General features: G+C 40.4%; 1 protein-coding gene across 1 annotated transcript in view; it reads right to left on the reverse strand.

The window, feature by feature from the left end:
- The window catches only part of ST6GALNAC3 (ST6 N-acetylgalactosaminide alpha-2,6-sialyltransferase 3), a 210,506-nt gene extending 193,861 nt beyond the window's left edge, over positions 1 to 16,645 (reverse strand). Inside the window, exon 1 of the mRNA XM_056497296.1 lies at positions 16,431 to 16,645. Coding sequence (XP_056353271.1) covers positions 16,431 to 16,448 — 18 coding nt within the window. The 5' untranslated portion in view covers positions 16,449 to 16,645. The remainder of the gene's footprint in view (positions 1 to 16,430) is intronic.
- Between the last annotated feature and the right edge of the window lie 3,309 nt (positions 16,646 to 19,954).

Below are 19,954 nucleotides of genomic sequence, written 5' to 3' on the forward strand. Positions count from 1 at the left end.
CCAGTAATAAGCTATAAACCTCTTTGCAGGTAGCCTCTCTTGTGTAATTACAGCAAGCTTAACCTTCTTGGTGAAAAAGTTAATAACCCTGAATACAGGTTTTAAATAGGGTCTTGTGGGAAAAATGGAGCAGGATGAGACAATGAACTGCAGAAAGAGAAGCTGAAAAGAAAAGGACTGAGTTTGCACTCACTCTGACAAATCATCAAATTACTAGAGGCTCATCAGTTTAGCTAGATTTTCCTGTCTTGTTGAACACAGGCAGAAAAAGAAGAGTTACACTCCACCACTTCAGAAAACTCTCAACTGAGTGCATTATGCATGAACAAATTAAATTTAGGCTCTAGGACAAAAAACCTTGTCACATTAAAATTTTCTGCCAAACACAATCCTTCAAGCATTCTCAAGAGTAATGCAAATTGTAATTCCTTTCAGAAGAAGCCTGCATTTAATTGTAGAGACCTTAAAAAAAGATCAAGAATGCCACAGTCATGATAGCCAGACAGCAATTTATTTGTGTCCTAAGCCAATTGGCAAATGGTTTCTCTACTAATGACTGAGGGGCCACTGCTTCCACTTTTTCAATCTCCCCTCTACATGTAAATTAAACTTACAGTGTTTTTACCTTCTGGAGGTAACACTATATCTCAGCAAGATTAATGAAAGAACCAAAAATTCTTGGCCTGCGCACAGGTGGGGGTGATTCTGTTAACACAGCTATTAGATATGCTTCAATAAACCCACTACATATGGTAAACTACAATTAACGTATGAATGGCAGCAGCAGCATTGAAGAAATCATAAAACTGAGGAATAATTAAGACTGGGAGACCTCTGGAGATCATCCTGCCAAACCTCCTGCCTAAAGCAGGCCTAATTTCAAAGTCACATCAGATTGCTCAGGGCCGTGTCATGTTGAGTTTAGAGTATTTCCAAGGCTGTTTTTGCCAGGCTCCTATACCAGTAATATTCCAGTCTTGCTGAGTATTTTTCTCCTTACAGTCAGTTGGAATTTTCCTTGTTGCAGCTTGTGATGCTTCCCATTATATTTCTGTGAGAAAAACCTGCTTCCATCTCTTCTAATCTTTCCAGAGGTAACACTCTGCCAAAATCTACTCCCCAGGTCTTAAGTTCTCCTGACTAGGCAAACCCAGTCACATCAGACTCACAAGATTTTTCTTTTCTAACATCTAGGACATTAGTGGGTGGTTATCTGCCTCCCACTATCCTTTGCAAAGGAGAAACCTCAGACTTTGGGGATTTTTCACTTTTAATTTTAGTTCCTATTAAAAGAAGGCACACACATCCCAACTTCCCATACACTCAGACATGACTCCTTTTGGCTCTAGGGAATGGGGGCAGCAGACAGACTTCCACAGCAGTTCACAGAATGAACCAGGCTGGAAAAGACCTTTAAGGTCATCAAGTCCAACCTATGACCTAATACCTCCTCATCAACTAAACCATGGCACTGAGTGCCACATCCATCTTCTTTTAAAGATGTCCAGAGACAGTGACTCCACCGCCTCCCTGGGCAGATGATTCCAGTGCCCAGGCACTCTTGCAGTGAAGAATTTTTTTCTTGACATCTAACCTAAACTTTCCCTGGTGCAGTTTAAGACTGTGTCCTCTTATTCTGTCAGTTGTTGCCTGGAAGAAGAGAACAAGCTTTCAGGCACCTGTAGAGAGTGATAAGGTCTGCCCTGAGCCTCCTTTTCCCCAGGCTGAACAAGCCCAGCTCCCTCAGCCATTCCTCACAGGCCTTGTCTTCCAAACCCCTCACCAGCCTTCTTGCCCTCCTCTGGACGTGTTTGAGCATCTCAACATCCTTGCCAAACTGAGAAGCCCAGAATTGGACACAAAGTGGATCCAACAAGTCTGCTCCATTTGTTTTGCCACACTTCAGGATTAGTCCTGGCCTGTGGCAAGGAAAAGAACAGGTGCAAGCTCTGATCTCCACCGGGTGCCTACACTTACCAGGGAAGAGGCAAGCTCTAAAAATCCATAGTTAAACGCCTCTCTTTTGAAGAGAGGCCTTAATTAAGCCAGATGACAGGCTGTCATTGCAAGAACTGCCTTGGGCAGCCTGTTTATGAGGCTCCCCAGGTGCCCCCCGTTGGCTCTCAGAGAGGCCGAGGCCCGGCACGGCCTGGGGGCACGGCTGCACACGGAGCAGCCTGGTCTCCGCACAGCCACAGGCAAAACAAAACAAAACAAACCATTTGGAGCCCTGTTTTTTCAACCTACGCACATAGAGCAAACCCTGTTGTAACACATAAAGGAGAAGCCAACTCTTCTTTGCTCTCACAATGAAGAGTCCTGGAACCCTGCTGATGCTGTCTATGGCATTATGCTTTCAGTGTCGTGCAATGCCACCTGTGCCATCAATTAGCAACAGCCTAAGCTACAAATGAGCAAAGAAAACACTCAAAGTGCAGTCCCTCTCACAGTTCTGCAGTAAATCTTACTGTAGCTGCCCACACTTGTTTAGTGCTTCAACAGCAACAATAAAACAGGAAACAAAAGAAGACTACAATTCAGTTATTTCTTCCTAATGGTTGGCATCTTCCAGTCTGTGTATGGCTGATCTCATTTTCCCACTTCAGAGCTGTAAAAAACCTGTCTCCCATCCATATGCAGCCAGAGACTGCCCCTATGTTCCTACCACCACACTCAGCCCATGAGCCAAATTCAGAGAGGGGTGATTGTCTTTCACAGCTCTCCCTCCTCTATTTTTCCCCACATTGTGGGTCTGGGGAGAAAAGGATGTACTCACATCTAGCTGCTTAGAACTTTGACAGATCAGTTAGTCAGTCAAGATATATGACATCCCTCTGCAGGTGAAAAGAAATCACCAATTCTAAGGCTCTAAAGAGTAAGAAACCAAAACTTCAGATTTATGTTTAAGGTTCTTTGCTTGCATCAGTTCTGCAAAAAAGTAAAACATGTGCTGTAAAAACTATCTCACCTCTTTTCATATAAATTTTCATATTCAGTCCCCTGTGCAATATTAGCCCATGTTTTCCTGTTTATCTTACAAATAAGCCAAATTTAAGATTCTAATGTAAAATTGACTGTGAAATCCACTAGAATGTTACAGTATTAAGACAGAAGAAAATGTATAGCTTCTCAAGTAACATTTCTAAATGTAATGTAATTTTACTTCCAAATCATTAAAGTAGTTTTTCCTATAATTTCCAACAAAGGGCTTGTCACAGCTGATGATTAAGTTGCCATTCAGAGAATACCTTCAGGGATAGCCCAGGCTAATTTCCAGTTCTATTGCAATTGTTTGATAAAATGCACATAGCATTTCTAAGACTTCATTTCTGACTGGCAGAGTATAATAATTAGGAAACAGAAATGACATTCCTTATCAAAACCTAACCCAACTATCTATTTTTAGACCTGATTCCCATACTCAGTTTTCAGAGGATACTTTCATATAACTTCATTTAAATAACAGTAATACTTATCTATCTGCAGGCTGGCAATTAAAAGCATGCATTGGCCTTAATCTGCTTTGAATTAATCCTTTGCATCTGCTATTATAGTTCAAAGAAATTACTTCAATTAGGTTTAATTACTTCCTTGCACTGCTTTGGATACAGCCTTTATGATACTTCATTACCTTTCCTCATGGACTGCATGGGAAATAGATGCCTAATAGAAGTACAAAACCAGTGAAATTATTAAGCAAGTTTATTACATATACATAACAATACTGTACATGTATCATTCTAATTAAATTATTATCATAGTCTGCAATCATATAAATGGAATATTAGGAAGGAATTTTTCACAGAAGATCAGTAAAAACCTGATTCATTCCCTGAAGTTTTTAATACCTTTCTTACTGAATTTATAATTTATTTTCAAATTCCTGAAAGAAAATATGCCTATTAAAGCACAAAAATAATTTATGCTTTTTACTCTGGGGCATATTAAAGAACATCATCTAGACAGTGAGCTGGTTACCAATTACATTCCTCTGTGCTCTGCCTGTCTAGTAGTCACAGCAGTATGCAAAATAGTTTAGTTTTCCCAGTTGCCTGGAATACCACACCCATGATTCAATACGGATCCCATAATCTCACTTTTTTCCCAACTACAGATGGTAGGAAAGATGAAGTAAAGCAATGCTAGTGCCATGTAAGTAAAGCAATTTTTCCCATTTTGCTTGGATGAAAGGTCACAAGTGTTGACTTGAAAAACAAAGTATAACTCCTTTATATAAAATGATTAATCACTGTTTTGAACCAAAACAATCCTATGTCCACTAAAGGGAAACATTTCTGATCCAAGCAATGAGATAACCTTTAATGGTCCTTTCCAACCCAAACTGTTCTATGATCCTACGAAAACAGCAATTTTTTTGTAGTTAGTAATAAAATACTGATAAACAATAAAACTAAAAATTAATAAACTGCACAGTTGTTTACAGAACACTTTACTGATTGAAGAAATATATGGCTAGTAATCACACACCTCAGGCTGCTAGAGTCATAGAGCTTGGAGGCTGAACAATTTCAAAAGTCATTTTCATTTAGCACATGAAAATAAATGTTTCCACCCAGTAAATATTTTCAAATTCAATTGAACATTCAGGTTTTTGTTTTATTGTAGTTCCACACAGACACCCCTCCAAGCAGACTTCCCACAGTTTTATCTAACATACTGATGAGTTTTCCATTTTCTTTCTTTCAAGAATGTTTATTTCCATAAATGGATGACTTTTTTCCATAGCTGGTTTTAGAGCACTTTCATGCAATGCTTCACAAGACACCTTGCAAGCACAAGGGTTGCTTAATGGTGCCATTAGCAACATCCTGACAAGCCATGGTACCTTGCCTTGAGATCCAGAGAGAAATTCAACTCTCTGCCCTCATTCACGAGGGGCTTAGGACTTCCCGTTGAGAGAAAGATGTGACAGAAATAAAAAAAAACTAAAAAGGAGCAACACTGACAAATCCCATTTTCTTTTCAGTGTCACTGATAATGTTTTCCTGCAGATTTTAAAGGTAAAAACAAGTTATAATCCATTTCCACAGTATCTGTGACCTGCATGATATCTGCCTTTTGGGGGATGTGCTTTTCACTGTACAATTGTTCCTCACTGCAATGGCCTCAGGCAGATTTGAAACTGAGGATCTGAAGTAAAAAGCAGAATAGAGGAGTTCTAACAGCTCTCACAGTTTGCATTCAGAACAAGTACACCAAAGTCAGCTTCTCCCCCTGGAATCAATGAATGGGGAGTGGTAATAAGGTCTTATGCAAGATTTCAGTGGGGAAAAAAGCACAGCCAATCTTCTTGTTAATTCCTAAGTGCCACCAAGTGTAACATTAGTTTCAGCAAATATCAAAAGCTGAATTTTCAGAAATACTCATTTTACAAGCCTCACCAAGAGGCAAAGAATACTGTGGAAGTAAAGCTTTAACAAAATGCCAGCTGAGCTTCATCTCGTGTGTCTCAAAAGCACAAGCACCCATGGGACATAGCAGAGGAACAAATACATGGCCTTTCCAACAAGTGGTCAAACCTGGAATATCATTGGCATTTGGGAAAACAAAAAAGGAAACAAAATGTCTTCAGAATCCAGCATGGTACAAGATCACAAGCAAATTCAGGATTTTTTATTTGTCAGACAAGCATCACTCTTTCAATAAAGACCACCTACAGTGCAGTCACTGTTGTCTCTTGCTCTTACAGGATCCAACAAGTCTAGTCTTGTTTGGCCACATTATTGAAGTACAGTGGACTTCAAATAACTTCTCCAAGATCACTGACTGACACAATAATGGGTGATCATTCTCTTAATTAAAAAAATCTGCTTGGGGAACACAGTGATAGAAATAAAATCTATGATCTGCAGAAATAGGAAGCATAAAAGAACAAATAACATTTTAAGGATACAGATATATATACACTCATTTGCTGAGTAAGAGACTGTATCTGAAGAAATAAAGGGCCTAAAAGTGTAGATTCAACAGACAGAGTCACTAACTGTCTGTTAGGCTGCTTAGGTACAATTACTATCTAAAACTACAGCATTTGTGCTATTAGAACACATTACTGCTTCCTAAGTAAATGAGGCCCACATTCAGTCAAGTGTGGAAGTTAAGAATGCAAATACTCTGTGGTACCTGGAGCTTGTGCAGGGCTGCAGGTCAGGAGGTGGTGGCACCTATGGACATGGGAGATGGCCCAGTGGCATTGTCCAGAGATAGCAAAGATGGACAGTGTGGAACCAGCCCAGCTGGGAAAGGTTACACAGGTACTACAAGCCCAGGACAAACAATTACCTCCACCAGGATCACATGAAATAGGGAACACTATTTCCATGTCCTTTTTTTCCATTCTAAGCACACTAAAACCATATTCCAGCACTCAGCAGATACCAATTTATCCAACTGTGCAGAGTTGCCTCCTGTGTAACTCAGGGCAGCAGGGCCTACATAGATTAAAGCTGAATTTCTGCTACATAATGTCCCATTTAAACAGTGGCTAGATCCTGCCTGGGCTTATTGCCTACACTGGCAAACAATCTCTATTAATAGTATGAGCTCCTACTCTTGCAGGAGTATTTTGGTAGTAGGAGCCTCAAAGATTTCCTGACCCTTTCTAGGCTACTCTCTCACACTTGCACCACCTTCTCAACTGGGCCAAATGCAACCCTGCAATACTAAGGAAACTAATTCATCTTAAAAATAACAGTCAAGAAAGCAAAGAGAGTTCTTGTGATCCAGTTGTGTTTTCAGTTTATGCAAGAGCTGTGCTGAGGCAGAGTGAGCAGCTGTAGGTGGCCTGCAGAGGTGCCAGTCCATGAAGCTGAACTGAGGAGAGGGTGAGATGTGAGATGTGCTGCTCCCCAGGACAGAGCCCACGTGCTCACTGTCTGACTCTTGGATTGCACACTTGGCTCTCCTGTTCTCGTGGTTAAGGCAGCAGTCACAGCCAAGGCGACTGAGCCTCCATATTTAGGGTTCCCAAGAGGAAGCGTGGTTAGAATGGGGAGAACTTCAATGGTATTTCCAGGTCCTCAGCTCTCTGTTTTCACCTTAACTGACCTGGTAAAACCACTAAGATACTTTAATTGGTTTAATGAAATATGAACAGGCAAGTGGCACAAAGTAAAAACACAGCAAAAACTTCATTTCATAGTAAGAGTTGTGAACTGCAGAGACAGACTTCCAGGTCCCTTTAACATGAACAGAGAACTTAATGCTGCCCAAGAGAACATGAATAATAAAGCAAGGATGCTGTTTAAGAAATATCCCCAAAAGGTGCCATTTCTTCTCTCTGGTTTGAAATATTCTTTTCTCTTCCCACTGCCATTCTCAAGAAAAACATTTAGTAGGGTAAAACTATTTTTTCTGTAAAAATATTTTTATATCCCATTGAAGAAAATGAAAAAAAAGACAGAAAATGAATAGGGACACACAGAGACAACTGTCTGACATTCTTTCTGTAATCATACGGGAAAAAATTACAAAAGCTTTCCTTTTGGCAGAATTTCCATTCCCCAGTTACTAAAGATGTGTCTTCCACTAGTTTTTTCCCCACATTACACATTCCAAGGATCCCACAGAATGACTCAGTCTCATTCTCCATTCCATTTTTTAAAATGTTGAGGTTTTTTGTTTCCACGTCAGAAGTACAAATAGAAAGCTCTTTTCTGTTAACAGCTGATTTTAACCTGACTAGCTTGTCAGAGTTGAATGCAAACACAGGACAACTATAACAGAGCAGCTGACATGAAGTAACTTGTAAATAACTTATCCACATGGCTCAGAGGACTGAGGTAGGAAAATTTAGTAAAACTAGAAGGAATTTCAATAACCACATAAGCCCCATTGTGGACACACATAACCTGGAATTAAAATATTTAGCCCCCTGACAAATCAAACCAAACAAAATTTTACAGGAACTTTATTCTGATGTAACTGCATCCCATAGCAGAACACAACACAACAAAACACAAAAGCCTTCTGATCTTTTTGAATTAATCTAAAAGATAAAGTGATTTCCACTTTCGGGGAAGGCCAGACCATAGTAATTTTGATGAGTATATACATACATACACCACAAGCACATAATTTTATGATATAATGTAAAATAATGTAATAATAATTAATGAAAGTACACCAAGAAGCACTCTACAGGCCTCAACAGTTTAGTAAGAGTACCACTGTATATTAAAGGGTTAATAAATACACATTGTTTTTTCTGAAATGTAATGGCAGCCCATCATCCCAAGAAAATAATTATGTTCAAATCTGGCTAAGCAATAGATTTGGAGGAAACAGGAGACTGATGCCTAACATAAGGCTGTGAAACTTAGAAGAAAAAAATTAGTTGGTATTTGGTTTCTGGCATTTCCTATCTAGAATTAAATCAACAAACCTCATGGAACAAAGTTTCATGTTGTTACATGCTCAGGGGGACATTCCCTTGCCAAACTTTTCCTGGTATTGAGATTACATAGAATTTTAAGAAAAAGAATTGAAGAAAGAGACATAAGATACCCAATCCTACACTGCAAATGAACACTGCAAGGAACACATCATTAGAAGAGACAGGAACTATAAATAATTCATTTGCACATCTTCTGTACAAATTGCTGCTCTGTGAAATAAACATGTTCTTTCTGATTACTTCCAAACTCCACACCTGCAGTCCTACCTGCCTAGGTCAGCATTCCTCTGCCTATTGTTAATGCAAATTGCTGAAAATATATCTTTCATAAGAAGCTACTGCTTCATTTAATTATTAGCACGTGCAGGGCTCCCATGTTAATTTTACATGCCATATATGCTGTGCAGGTAAACAAGAACTGCTTAACAGGACTGCTTTTACATCATATGAACCATTGCTCCTGAACAGCACCACTCACAGGATCTCACCTCATAAACCCTTCCAGCTCAGTTCCTGCCTCACCTTTGGTCTTCTCAACCAAAATATGGTAAATATGAAAAAGAATATCCAGCACTATATTTTATCCACTTTCAAATACATAAACCAAAAACTGTCACGTTTTTCAGGTGCTTCTGGTAAAATAATCAGAACCAAAATACTGTCATTATTTTAAATACAAATCCCATTTATATGAATTTCATACTCACAACATAATTTTAGTTAGTTGGCTCACTTTTTTTTTTTTAATTAGTATACCTGCACAGTTCCCAGAAAGCATATGAATACACCAGCATAAGGATATCTTACTCAATATAACTTGGAACACTGCAATCAAAAGCAGGTATGTAACTGTGCACAGGCAATATTTGCATAAACACTGGACGTTTCTGAAGGGGCAGGGTGGAGTAGAGAGAACAGGCAGCTCAATATTTAACATTTCCTGAGATCACACAAAGCAACTCTCACCTCATCCAGCCATAATTTATTCTGTCCACAGATCCAGGAACACAACACAGATTACAGTCACACATTGTCCTTTATACTTCCCATTCACAGAAACCACTGGAAAAGCAGTGGCCATTCTTCTCTCAGCAGTCTGCAGATTATTTACAAGAACCACCACAAAAATATGCAGCAGATGCAACTTTTCCTCCAAAGCAACAGCAAATTAATTCCATATGAGTATTTGATGCTGACAACAGCAAAGCAACTGCTCCCTCAGCTTTAAGAGATGACAGACCCAAGACAGAGCTTTGCCTTATTTATTGAGAATATATCCAGTAAATGGAGCTGCCTTTACCCACCTTGTTTACAGATCTCCACTAAGATCAATTTCTCCCAGCTCCTGGTCAGAGGTCTCACAGAAGTCTCAATCACTAGTAAGATAAAATACACCTCCACCTCTTGTTATGTATGTGCACACTTCCAACTCTCTGTGCTATGAATCCAAATGTGGATGGAGAGTAGCTGATAGGCAGAAGAAAGTGCTGGGAAAGTGTCATGGATAACAACCACAAAATAAATTATCTGTTTAATATCTGAAAGTAAAACTAAAAATCAAAAATAAATTTAGAATCAATATCTTTTCTTACACAAAATAGCTCTTTATATTATGATAGAAGTAGATTGGTCCAAAAATTATATTTATCCATTAGCTACCAGGAAGATAAAGAAATTAATTTTCCATTTCATGTGTAAGCATTTGACCTTTTCTTTCCTGGAAAATACATAGAAAACTTTTTTTCCTTTTTAAACCACAGGAAAAAAATCCACTTAAAGAAAAGTAAATCTGCTGCATAGATACTGCATTCATGGGAAAAGATGAGAGAACAAATCCTGGAAAGATCACCATGTCCAGTATTACACTTCTGGAATGCACATAAGATACTGCTGGAATGAAACATGGCAAAGGAACAGACAAAATGCTAAAAGCTCTGCCTTTTTTAATTAACCACACAGATGTTGTGATAGATGTGATTATAGCCTAAAATATGGGGTCTTTTAGCTGCATTTCACACTCTCTTAAGTTAATCATCAGTGTTTGGCAAGAAAACAAGATGTGCTTTTCTTTTGGCTGCCATATCACTAGAAATAGGCAATAGCACATCTGTCCTGTATCTCAAGGAATTTCAATATGTTATGTCAAAGTACAGCAATTTGCTGCTTTCTGTGATGGTTTATATCATACTCTGGCATGCCAAGTTATCTGGCATTCAGGACTTCAAAACTGAAATTGAAAAAAATAAACAAGATATAAATCATTGAAGCTCATGCACAAGTCCACAAATGGCTGAATTTTGAGACAATTCCCTTTAATATGTGATTCCATAGCCCTGATAATCACAGAAGCACAGAATCAACTGGGCAATTTGGCCCAATCAATTTGGGCAGGGGCACCTTTCCTTAAACCAGGCTGCTCCAACAGCACACAAAGACAGTGTGCCCCTGGTAGGGGGGGAGCCTAAAACATCTGGGTGACACATGCTTCATTGTTTAAAGATGAACTGCTAGACAGAAAACCTTTCCCCATTATTGCTTTATCAAATAACTACTTAAATGTATAAGACACACCATAATTTCATGCTGGTTTGGTGGTTTTAGTTTTCACACCTCCAGTCAGACACAAATTTTCAGTTTTAAACCACTTGAAGTGTGCTGAAAATTGGAGGTTTTCTTGATTCAGCTATATGGGCATCAAAATCAAATTCATTCAACCAAAGCAAGTCCTCATGTACAACTAGACTGACTGGATGCTGTCTGTCTGTTTCTGGGAGGGAGCTAATATATTATCCTTAAAATATGATTAGTTTAAGGTCATTGCAAGTGAGACTGAAAAGTGGTTTTATACTTCTCAGAATTTGATTTCCCTTAAATTTTCAAGAAGCGAACATAAAAAACAAATTATAAAATTCCATGTACTGCACTCCATAAAACATTACATGGTAATTAAGCACCACTGGACCATGATACAGTAAATCCTAGATCCTAGCCCTGCACATTGGGAGGTTCATTAATGCAGCTTCATTTACTTTGGAGCAATTTAGAGGTAAACAATGTAGAACAAAAAAAAAAAAAAAAAAAAACAAAACAAAAAAAAAAGTATTTTATTTAGAAACAGAATAATTCTAAGAAATTTATTTAAAATAGAAATATCCAATGAAGAAGGAGCATTAGAAAGAATTAAAAATGAAGTTAGCCAGTTTTGTTGGGTGGGGTGAGAAAGGATGGGAACATTAACCCATAACGAATAAGGATGGAGTGATCCACAAAAAACACCTGGTCATTACCTCAGAAATCCTGACTCTTCTCTGTAACTCCTTGTGCATCCACCTAGCACTTTCTAGCTCATTTATGCACACCTTTGCATATTTACAACTTCTCTCCCTAGAGATAGAACCATACAATCCTAGGAGTGATTCCAGTTGCAAGAGAAATGCTGCAGCCCACAGAACTGTTGACCAGGTTAAGACAGGCTGAGGAGAGAGCTCACATTACAGCAGACCTGCAGCAAATGCTGGGAAATGACCCATGAGTGCAGCACCCTCCCACATGGAGGGGAGGTCACCCTTGTTCCTTTTCCAAGGAGCTCTCCATCTCTTGTCACTTCAGAAGAAAGAGCACAGCATGAGAATCAAACAGGATCCAAGTACAACTCTCAGCACAGGAAAACGGATGGATGCCATGCATAAACATTGCTGCAGGCAATTTAACAGTCAAGGCAGAATGTGAATTATCTTGGACCTGATTCAAGCAGGATGTAGAGGTCAACTCTATGGAAATGCCTGCAACCTGCAAATCTCTGGTAGAGAATGGAATTATGGTGAGACCCAGCCTACCCTGCACAACAGAGCAGACAGCAACAGAGAACATGCTTTTGATGGTAGAGAAACTTGAGAGGAAATATCTACACTTATTGTCATGTACCTAGAGGTCAAAAAAAGTCCAATTAATAACTAAAAATCCAAGATTACAAGCATCCAAACATTGGGTTCAGATCCTTTCAGACCTTCTGCCTCTCCCTTCAGAACTGCTACTTGCTAGGGTGAAAAATTCAATGTAATGAGATCAGCTTTGCTATTTTAGTCTCAAAAGTGCAGATGGAGCACATGCCTGTAGATAGTAATGTTATCTGTATTATTGCAGTGTCTGAAGACCCCAATCAGACATAGGCCATTAAACACTCAGGAAAAAAACTCTCAAAGAAAATTCCTGCCAAAAACAGTTCACTATGTGCACGAAGGGAAAAATGCAACCTGTGAATTTAGTTAAACCAGTGGAGATAACCATGGAGAGGAAGCATGTAAAAACTGTAAATGAACACACAGGTACTGTCAGCTTTGACAGCATCCTGCAGAAGAGTCACAAGCCTGAAGGCTTGTGCTGAAGAGTTTTGTTTGTTTGAAACCTGTAAATCGTGCTTTGCAAAACAGTTCTTCCAATGTTTAAATTAGATTTTGAAAATATTAAAGAGGCTATGAATTTTAATTGGCCACCTGCTTACTTTGAGAGGACCCTCAATCAGCTGTGTTGATAAGACGATCGCCTCAAATTATGCAAATAATATTCAAACCACAGAGTTTCAGTGAAAGTTTGTGACCCCTGTTGATAGAAGGTCACATCCAGCCCCTGGCACATGAAACCTCCATTGTTCACAGCACAGTAAACACACAGCACACAAACCAGAAGGAAGTGTCTTCCCAGATTTCATGCTTAATCCTCACAGTACAGGCCCATCACACACAGATTTTGTTTATTAAGTTCTACCACATTAAGCCTACACAGTTAAAATTGTACTTGGGTGACAACATAATCCATCTCCATCATCTTCTTCAAAACTTCCACTCAGAAAAAAAGAGTTTGGGAACAGGGTAAGATACAATCTCCTGCAAACTGCAGCATGTGCAAACTAAGTTACCTGTCTTGTTTGCTTTAAAATATCATGGGCCAGTCTTCACTGGGGGATATAATTCATGTTGAGTTTATCATAAAATGACACATGCTTTGAAGTACTATTTTTCAATTATGCAGGAAGTGGAGTAGGAAGTAATTTACTGAGTGAAATCTGTCCTCATTTTCAAGAGTCACTGGCTGATACAGTGGAAATTAGGGACTTCAATATCATTAGGGACAAGAGTAACTACATAACTAGTAATCACTGCTAATCTAGTAGCTGGCAAGGTGACATGCAGCTACCATAGTAAAAAGCAGAACTGTTTGCTTCCAAAAAATGCCTACACTTCACTCAGCTATTTGCAGTGATTTTTAAAGTCTTGACAGAGAAAATGAAAACACATCATGCACTTTAGAACTTGCATCTTTCCTACTTTTCTTTAACATATGAGAGAATGCCTCAAAATAATAACTTGACTGGCTTTACTAAGAATGCCCCTGTACTGACTAGAAGACAAAGCTTCTGGAGCCATGATCAGTAACAGCCCCATCACTCTTACCTAGAAAGAGTGCACAACAAACAGCAGGGAGACAGCAGATACTCTTAGGGAGAATCCCCTTCCAAAGCATTTTTGCACAGGCTGCACACAGAGATTATTTCATGCAGTAGTCATAGCATGAGCAGATGTTCAGATCTAAAGGTGATACACCTCTTCTAACACACTCCTAACCACTCTAAGTAATTTCAGTTAATTATTAACTGCCACCCCTGTTCTTTGCACTTTACAGACACCTCTACCCAACTGCATTTATATTAAACTCTCACTCATATGGAACTTCAATATTCAACAAGTCTCAACATCATTGTCAGGGGGTTAAAAATCTAGGAAAAGAGGAGGGCAAGCCACAAGGCAGAGTCAGAGAGACACTCAGGGCTGAAGTGGAAAGGATGCACAGTTGTTCTGGCTTTCCATCATCTACTGTGCCACCACTTACTTCAACTCTATATTACAGATTTCTGGGTTTTTTTCCTGTTTCCACACAAACTCAGGGCAAACCCTAGAGAAAGGAGAAGGGTGCAGCTAGCAAGTTGATATTTCCAGGAAGGAATGAGCCTAGTGTCATGTCAAAATATACATATTATTTTGAACTTCCTTGTTAGGAAAAAAGCTGTAGACATTACATTAAAGACTTACATACAAGTAAGTATCTTGAGCTAGACATTTAAATTACTCCTGTAGGATGTTTGTCTGAGAAAATCCAGCTTGCCTTATGGCAATGCTAATCTTCTCAGATCTGTTTCACTTTTTATCCTTGCACCTGCCTGTATTAACAAGATTAGGAATTAAACTGGAAGAGGGCTGTCTGTCAAGGAATACCAATTAAACTATTGATTTAACCATCAGACTAACAACCAAATGGAGTTCCTGGCCCAGGCAAACAGGAGGTTTTTATTACATTACCATTCAAACTGTAAGTCATGCTTGTGGCAGGCTATGTCAGCAGGCTGCAGAGGAAACAATTAGGAGGGCAAAAGAGACACTGGAGTTTTCTTGTAAAAGATTCTTACTTAACTCTCAGGGCCAAAAGGAAAGTTTTGCATTCATCTTGCCACAGATTTAAAAAAAAAAAAAAAAGGAAATTCTGTTTTCCAGTTCACTGGCAGATCCAACCTAAGTCATTTAGGGAGTGTTTAAACAGGAGTGCACATAGCTCACATCTTATCTTAAGTCACAACTCTCCTCTGCATTACTGCTGTCTGACTAAAGGAGTTTGTTACCATCTAGCTCCACGCAGAACCTGCTAGTTCAGAGAAGTTTCTGCACTTGCAGCAGACTTTGCCATATTTATTAACGTAAGCTACCACAACCTACAAGACAGACAACTCAAAAAACATCCATGTACCACAGACCCACTAGCTGAGAATAAATGAATGAATGAATGAATGAGTAAAAGAATGCAGCAAAATAACAAGCTTTTTCCAAAGTTAAATGCTCAAAAGTAGTGCTAGGGGTTGGATTCACGGAGACACCTAAATGTTCATTATACAGAAGCTGTTTTAAAGTTTTGCAATATATCCACTTTGTTAATACATTGAAAGCAACTTCTATGACAGGCCATCCCAAAGTTTGAGATAATCAACTTTATGCCAGAAGATCAGATTGCAAACAACAAAGAATTCGCAGACCAGTTTTAGCCGCTAAAAGAAACAAAGTGCAAATATACTCAAAAAAGAAATATACTCAGAAAGCAGCAAGGCAGATAACAATTGGATCCGAAACGGACCAGGTAACAAATGTATCTGAAACCGATCAGGCAACAAATGGATCCGAAACGGGGCGCTCCGAGGGCGGGCACAGAGAGCCCCGCGAGTGACAGCGCTGCGAGGAAACAAGCGCCGCTTGTTCTCCCCGACCGCACTTCCGCCTCCTCCCCTCCCATTCAATCCCAGCCACTGATGCTCACTCCAGCTCCATGGCATGCGGGCTCCGAACACGTTTGCCTCGGCGAGGGAAGCAGGCTGGAGAAAGCATGTGACCACACGGTAAGTTTATGCTTGTATTCGCTGGCACGAAGAGGGGAAACCCGCTATCAAATAGGTTGCTTAATTAGAAAATGCGGTTAAATACTAGCTATAATGCGTGGAGCATGTGGATCTGGAGCAGATTCAGCAGGGGAATGTGTGCTCAGGGAGCAGTGGGACAGCTGTGGACATCTGCAGCCGTTGCTTTAAGAGCAGTAAATGCTGCAGGGTTAGAAGAAGAAAATAAGTTGCCCGTTTTGTCCTTTGTACTGGAAGTCTTGCCCAAGTGCTATTTCTCCTGAAGGAATTCAGTGTAGACAAAGTCAGCTGAGACAAACCAGAGCCCCTCTCCCCCCTCCCATTATTCGGTACACACTTCTCTTCCCGCTAGCTCACAGTCCTGACAATGCAGGGAAAATGAGAAAGAATGGCAGAGGGAAGCAGAGCACAGCTGTGCTTGCAGAATCACTCCATATTCATTTAAAAAACAAAGCCAGTACTCAAAAAGACAACGAGATGCAATAGAGCTATACCAAATCCATGCCTCTGAGCAGCGAGGGGCTCTCTAACAATGCATTCAAGCAACAGATAGAGATTTACCTTCAAAATGCAGGCCATGTTCTTTCTCTATCCTTCCTACCCAAGAGCAGCAGGATTCTACTTTGTGAGCAGCAGTTCCAGTGTCAGGCAAGAGGCTGGCAGAGCTGCAGAACTGCTGGAGCCTACATTCCTGTAGATCCAAATAAAGGTACCACGCATCCAGGCTCCGTTAGTCATATTAGTCTTTTTCTGCCCGGCTCGTCCCGCCCATCGCTCCTGCCACTGGCTGGGGGCCAGCGCGGCGCCGCCTCCGTCACATGACCGGCCTTGATTCACGGCTCCGGCGGGCGCCGGGGCACGGCCGGGGCTGCCTGTGCTTTACCGGGGCGCTGTGTGCCCTGCCGGGGCTCTCTGTGCCCTGCCGGGGCTCTCTGTGTGCCCGCACATGGAGCGGTGTGTTTGCCGTCAATCCCCGCGCAGCCCTCTCGCTGCTCTCAGGACGCGGCTGCTCGCAGCTGGGCAGAAGAGTCCAAACTCTCTCTTATTGGGGCTTAAAAATGCTTTCGCTGCTTGTTAGAGCGCAGTATTGTTTTATGTGCGGCCCTTTTCGCTGTACAGCGGGCTTCCCTTCGTCTAAATTGCTGCCCTATGAGAAATAATCATTATTAGCAACCAGCCCAAATATCCCACCAGAGGTGTTTGCATTGTGCTGTGCACGCCTTTTGGAGCAGAGCTGGCATCCATCACAGGGAATGGAAAACTTGGGTTCGATCATGAGGTGTTTTGCTTGTGCAACTTTCTTTGGACTTTAAGATAAGAAAATGGGGTAAAGTGCAGATGAATAAATTCAGCTGTTGAAGAAGTCACTTTACATAATCTCATCAAATTAAAATTCTTCTCTTACATAACATACTCTGTATATCATAAACGTTTTACTTCATATTTGTCACTTTTCCTGCAGTCTCTGTCTCCCCTTTTTACACTTTCTCAATACTTCTCATTACTTCATCTTGGAACCCTTTGCATTTTCTGTACTTGGCACCTTCCCTGTATTCCTTTTGTGCCACATTGCTTCACTCCTGCTGCTTTGGTACCAAAGGCTCTCTGGCTCCCTTAATAAATTCCCTGTAGTTCCTTAATAAATTCCTTCATCCTCCCTGCAGCAGCTCAGGGTACCTGTTTACAGGCAGGCAATACCCTGCAGTTCATGTTAAGGAACATTTACCACAGAGCTCCTCAAGGTGTGGGAGCCAGAAGGGGTTAGTGCTGTGCTGCACATTTAACAACCTGTTAACATTTAACAGCCAACACTGTTCCCTGCCTGGCAAGCCTCTCCTAGGCAGGTGCAATCCTCAAGGCAGTAAGTAGATTGAAACTAAAGGAACTAGATGTCCTCATCTGTATGCAGCGACAAATCCTCCCCCAGGAAGGGCCTGGGGGCATTTCTCCTGCTCACACTCCTTAGCTGCCTTCCTGTGCATTTCCAGAGAAGATGCCAAAGCGTTTTGGCCTTTGCATCAGGATCCAAAGTGCTGAACTCTTACACAGGTCCTGCAAACTCCTCAGCACCTCTCACCACTTCCTTGTTCAATTACAGTCTTAAGCTGAAAATTGTAGTATTGCTGGGAAAAATAATGGAAAAGAACTTAGTGAAGTTTCTAACTGTGTTGACTAACTTAGGGAAATATCTAAATGACAAGACAGTGGAAGTAATGGAGGCATAACCTTTTTTTTATTTGAGGTTACCACCAACTGGATAGCAGTTTATGTGTCTTTAAGTACTAGTTATTCATAAGGAGTTTCGTAACAAAGCTCTGTTTCTTAGTGAATAAGATAAATAAATAATTCATTCTTTCCTGAATATAAAAATAATTGTCTATTTTTCTCTCCAGCAGTCAAGAATCTAGTTTTCCTTGGAGTGAAACTATTCCTTTCACCTGTGTGATGGGCGTGAAAGAATTTTTCATCTGAGGAAAATGAAGAATGTTCCACCCCCTTCCCACTCTCCACCTTACGAGTGCTGTAAAGAATAAAAGGAATGAGACTGGAGAGAAACTGTCCTGGAAAGGTCAACCATTTCAACATGTCCAAAGCATTGAGGGATTTCCAGTGGATTGTATTCCTTAAGGAAAGGCAGAGGCATGACTAGTTTTCTTGTTTTAAGCATCCCTGACATGCCTTGATTGTAAACATTACATCAGGCAAAATGTGGTGAAATTTAAATATCCATTTACAAAAGGTCTAAAAGTTATCTTTAAAATACTTCATCATTACTAGACATCAGCAACAGCCATCCTTCCCTCTCTCTTTCAGGAGGGATATGAGATTTTACTTTTCCTTCTCCTTGGGACAAAACTGAAGGTGTAACTTGAGCTGAGATCACCACAAAGAGCAACAGAAAGTCCAGCCTTAGGCTGAGCTAATTGAAGAAAGGCATCTACCAAATTATAAAAGCAAAGAGCCCCTGTTAGCACATCATTCCATGAGTCCCATGAAGTGCTTCCTGAACTTATGACACTCTTAAAATGAGCTTTAGGCCAAACATAGCTCACATACATTTCTGTCATGCTTGCAACTTTCTATCCAAAATTAACACGGTTGTTGTTGCCTAGTAGGGATGTCAAAGGCAGTGTGAATCTGCCTGGAGTCTGAGTCATTGTGGCCGGCCACACAAAGTCACTACTTCCAGTTTTGAGGACAAAGACCTTTCACATTTTCCATCTAGCCCCAACCCTTGCAATACATCCCTATGGCGACTAACCCTGGGGAAAATATGGTTGTGTGGGCAGCAGCCCTTTCCAGTCCTAATTCTTAAAAACTAATTTCGTCATAGGAAATAAATCCTCTGTTGAAAAGGCTGGTTAAGCCTTAATTTGCAGAGATTAATACAGCATTAATCCCAGCATCCAAGCAGGAGTTTGTACTGCCAGTGTGGGTAGCTCTGCTGGGCAGGCTGTGCCATCAACAATTGGTTTATTTGGTTTGGGGCACCATGGCACTGATGAAGCTGCACTTTCACCTACAGTAAGAACTTCAAAGCCAAAACCTCACGGATTTAAACAGCAAGTTAATTTTTCAGTTGCACATCTGTGTTTTAAAAGTGCAGGCTTAGAGAAAGTCTGAAAGCTGTCATGTCACTGATCATTGGTTCATGTAGGGAAAATGTGCCTAAAAGGAATAACCTATTCTTACACTTGCTGCCACTACAAAATTTTATCAGACAAGGATGACACAAGGTGGCATTTTTCACCCTTCAGGTGCAACCTGAGCCAGTGGCAGAGTAACAGATCTGTTATCCAGAGATCTCATCTTCCCAACCTTCTGTATCAAGTTCTCCTTACCTCCTGTAAGTCACCACTATAAGTAACAAATGTAAAGTGCCCAGCAGCCCAATGCCATGGCAGAGGTAGAGGATGAGATGATTAAAAAAACAGCAGATTATGATTTCAGCAGGAAATCTTACCGGGATATCCAAATGCTACATGGAATTTTAATTTAAAACTCTTAATGATGCTGATTTTCCAGGTAAGAAAAAAGGCTTAATAAAGCCTGAGTAATTCATTTTAGAGGTGAACCTCTGCTAC

This window comes from Oenanthe melanoleuca, chromosome 8, assembly GCF_029582105.1.
Source record: "Oenanthe melanoleuca isolate GR-GAL-2019-014 chromosome 8, OMel1.0, whole genome shotgun sequence".
Lineage (NCBI taxonomy): Eukaryota > Metazoa > Chordata > Aves > Passeriformes > Muscicapidae > Oenanthe > Oenanthe melanoleuca.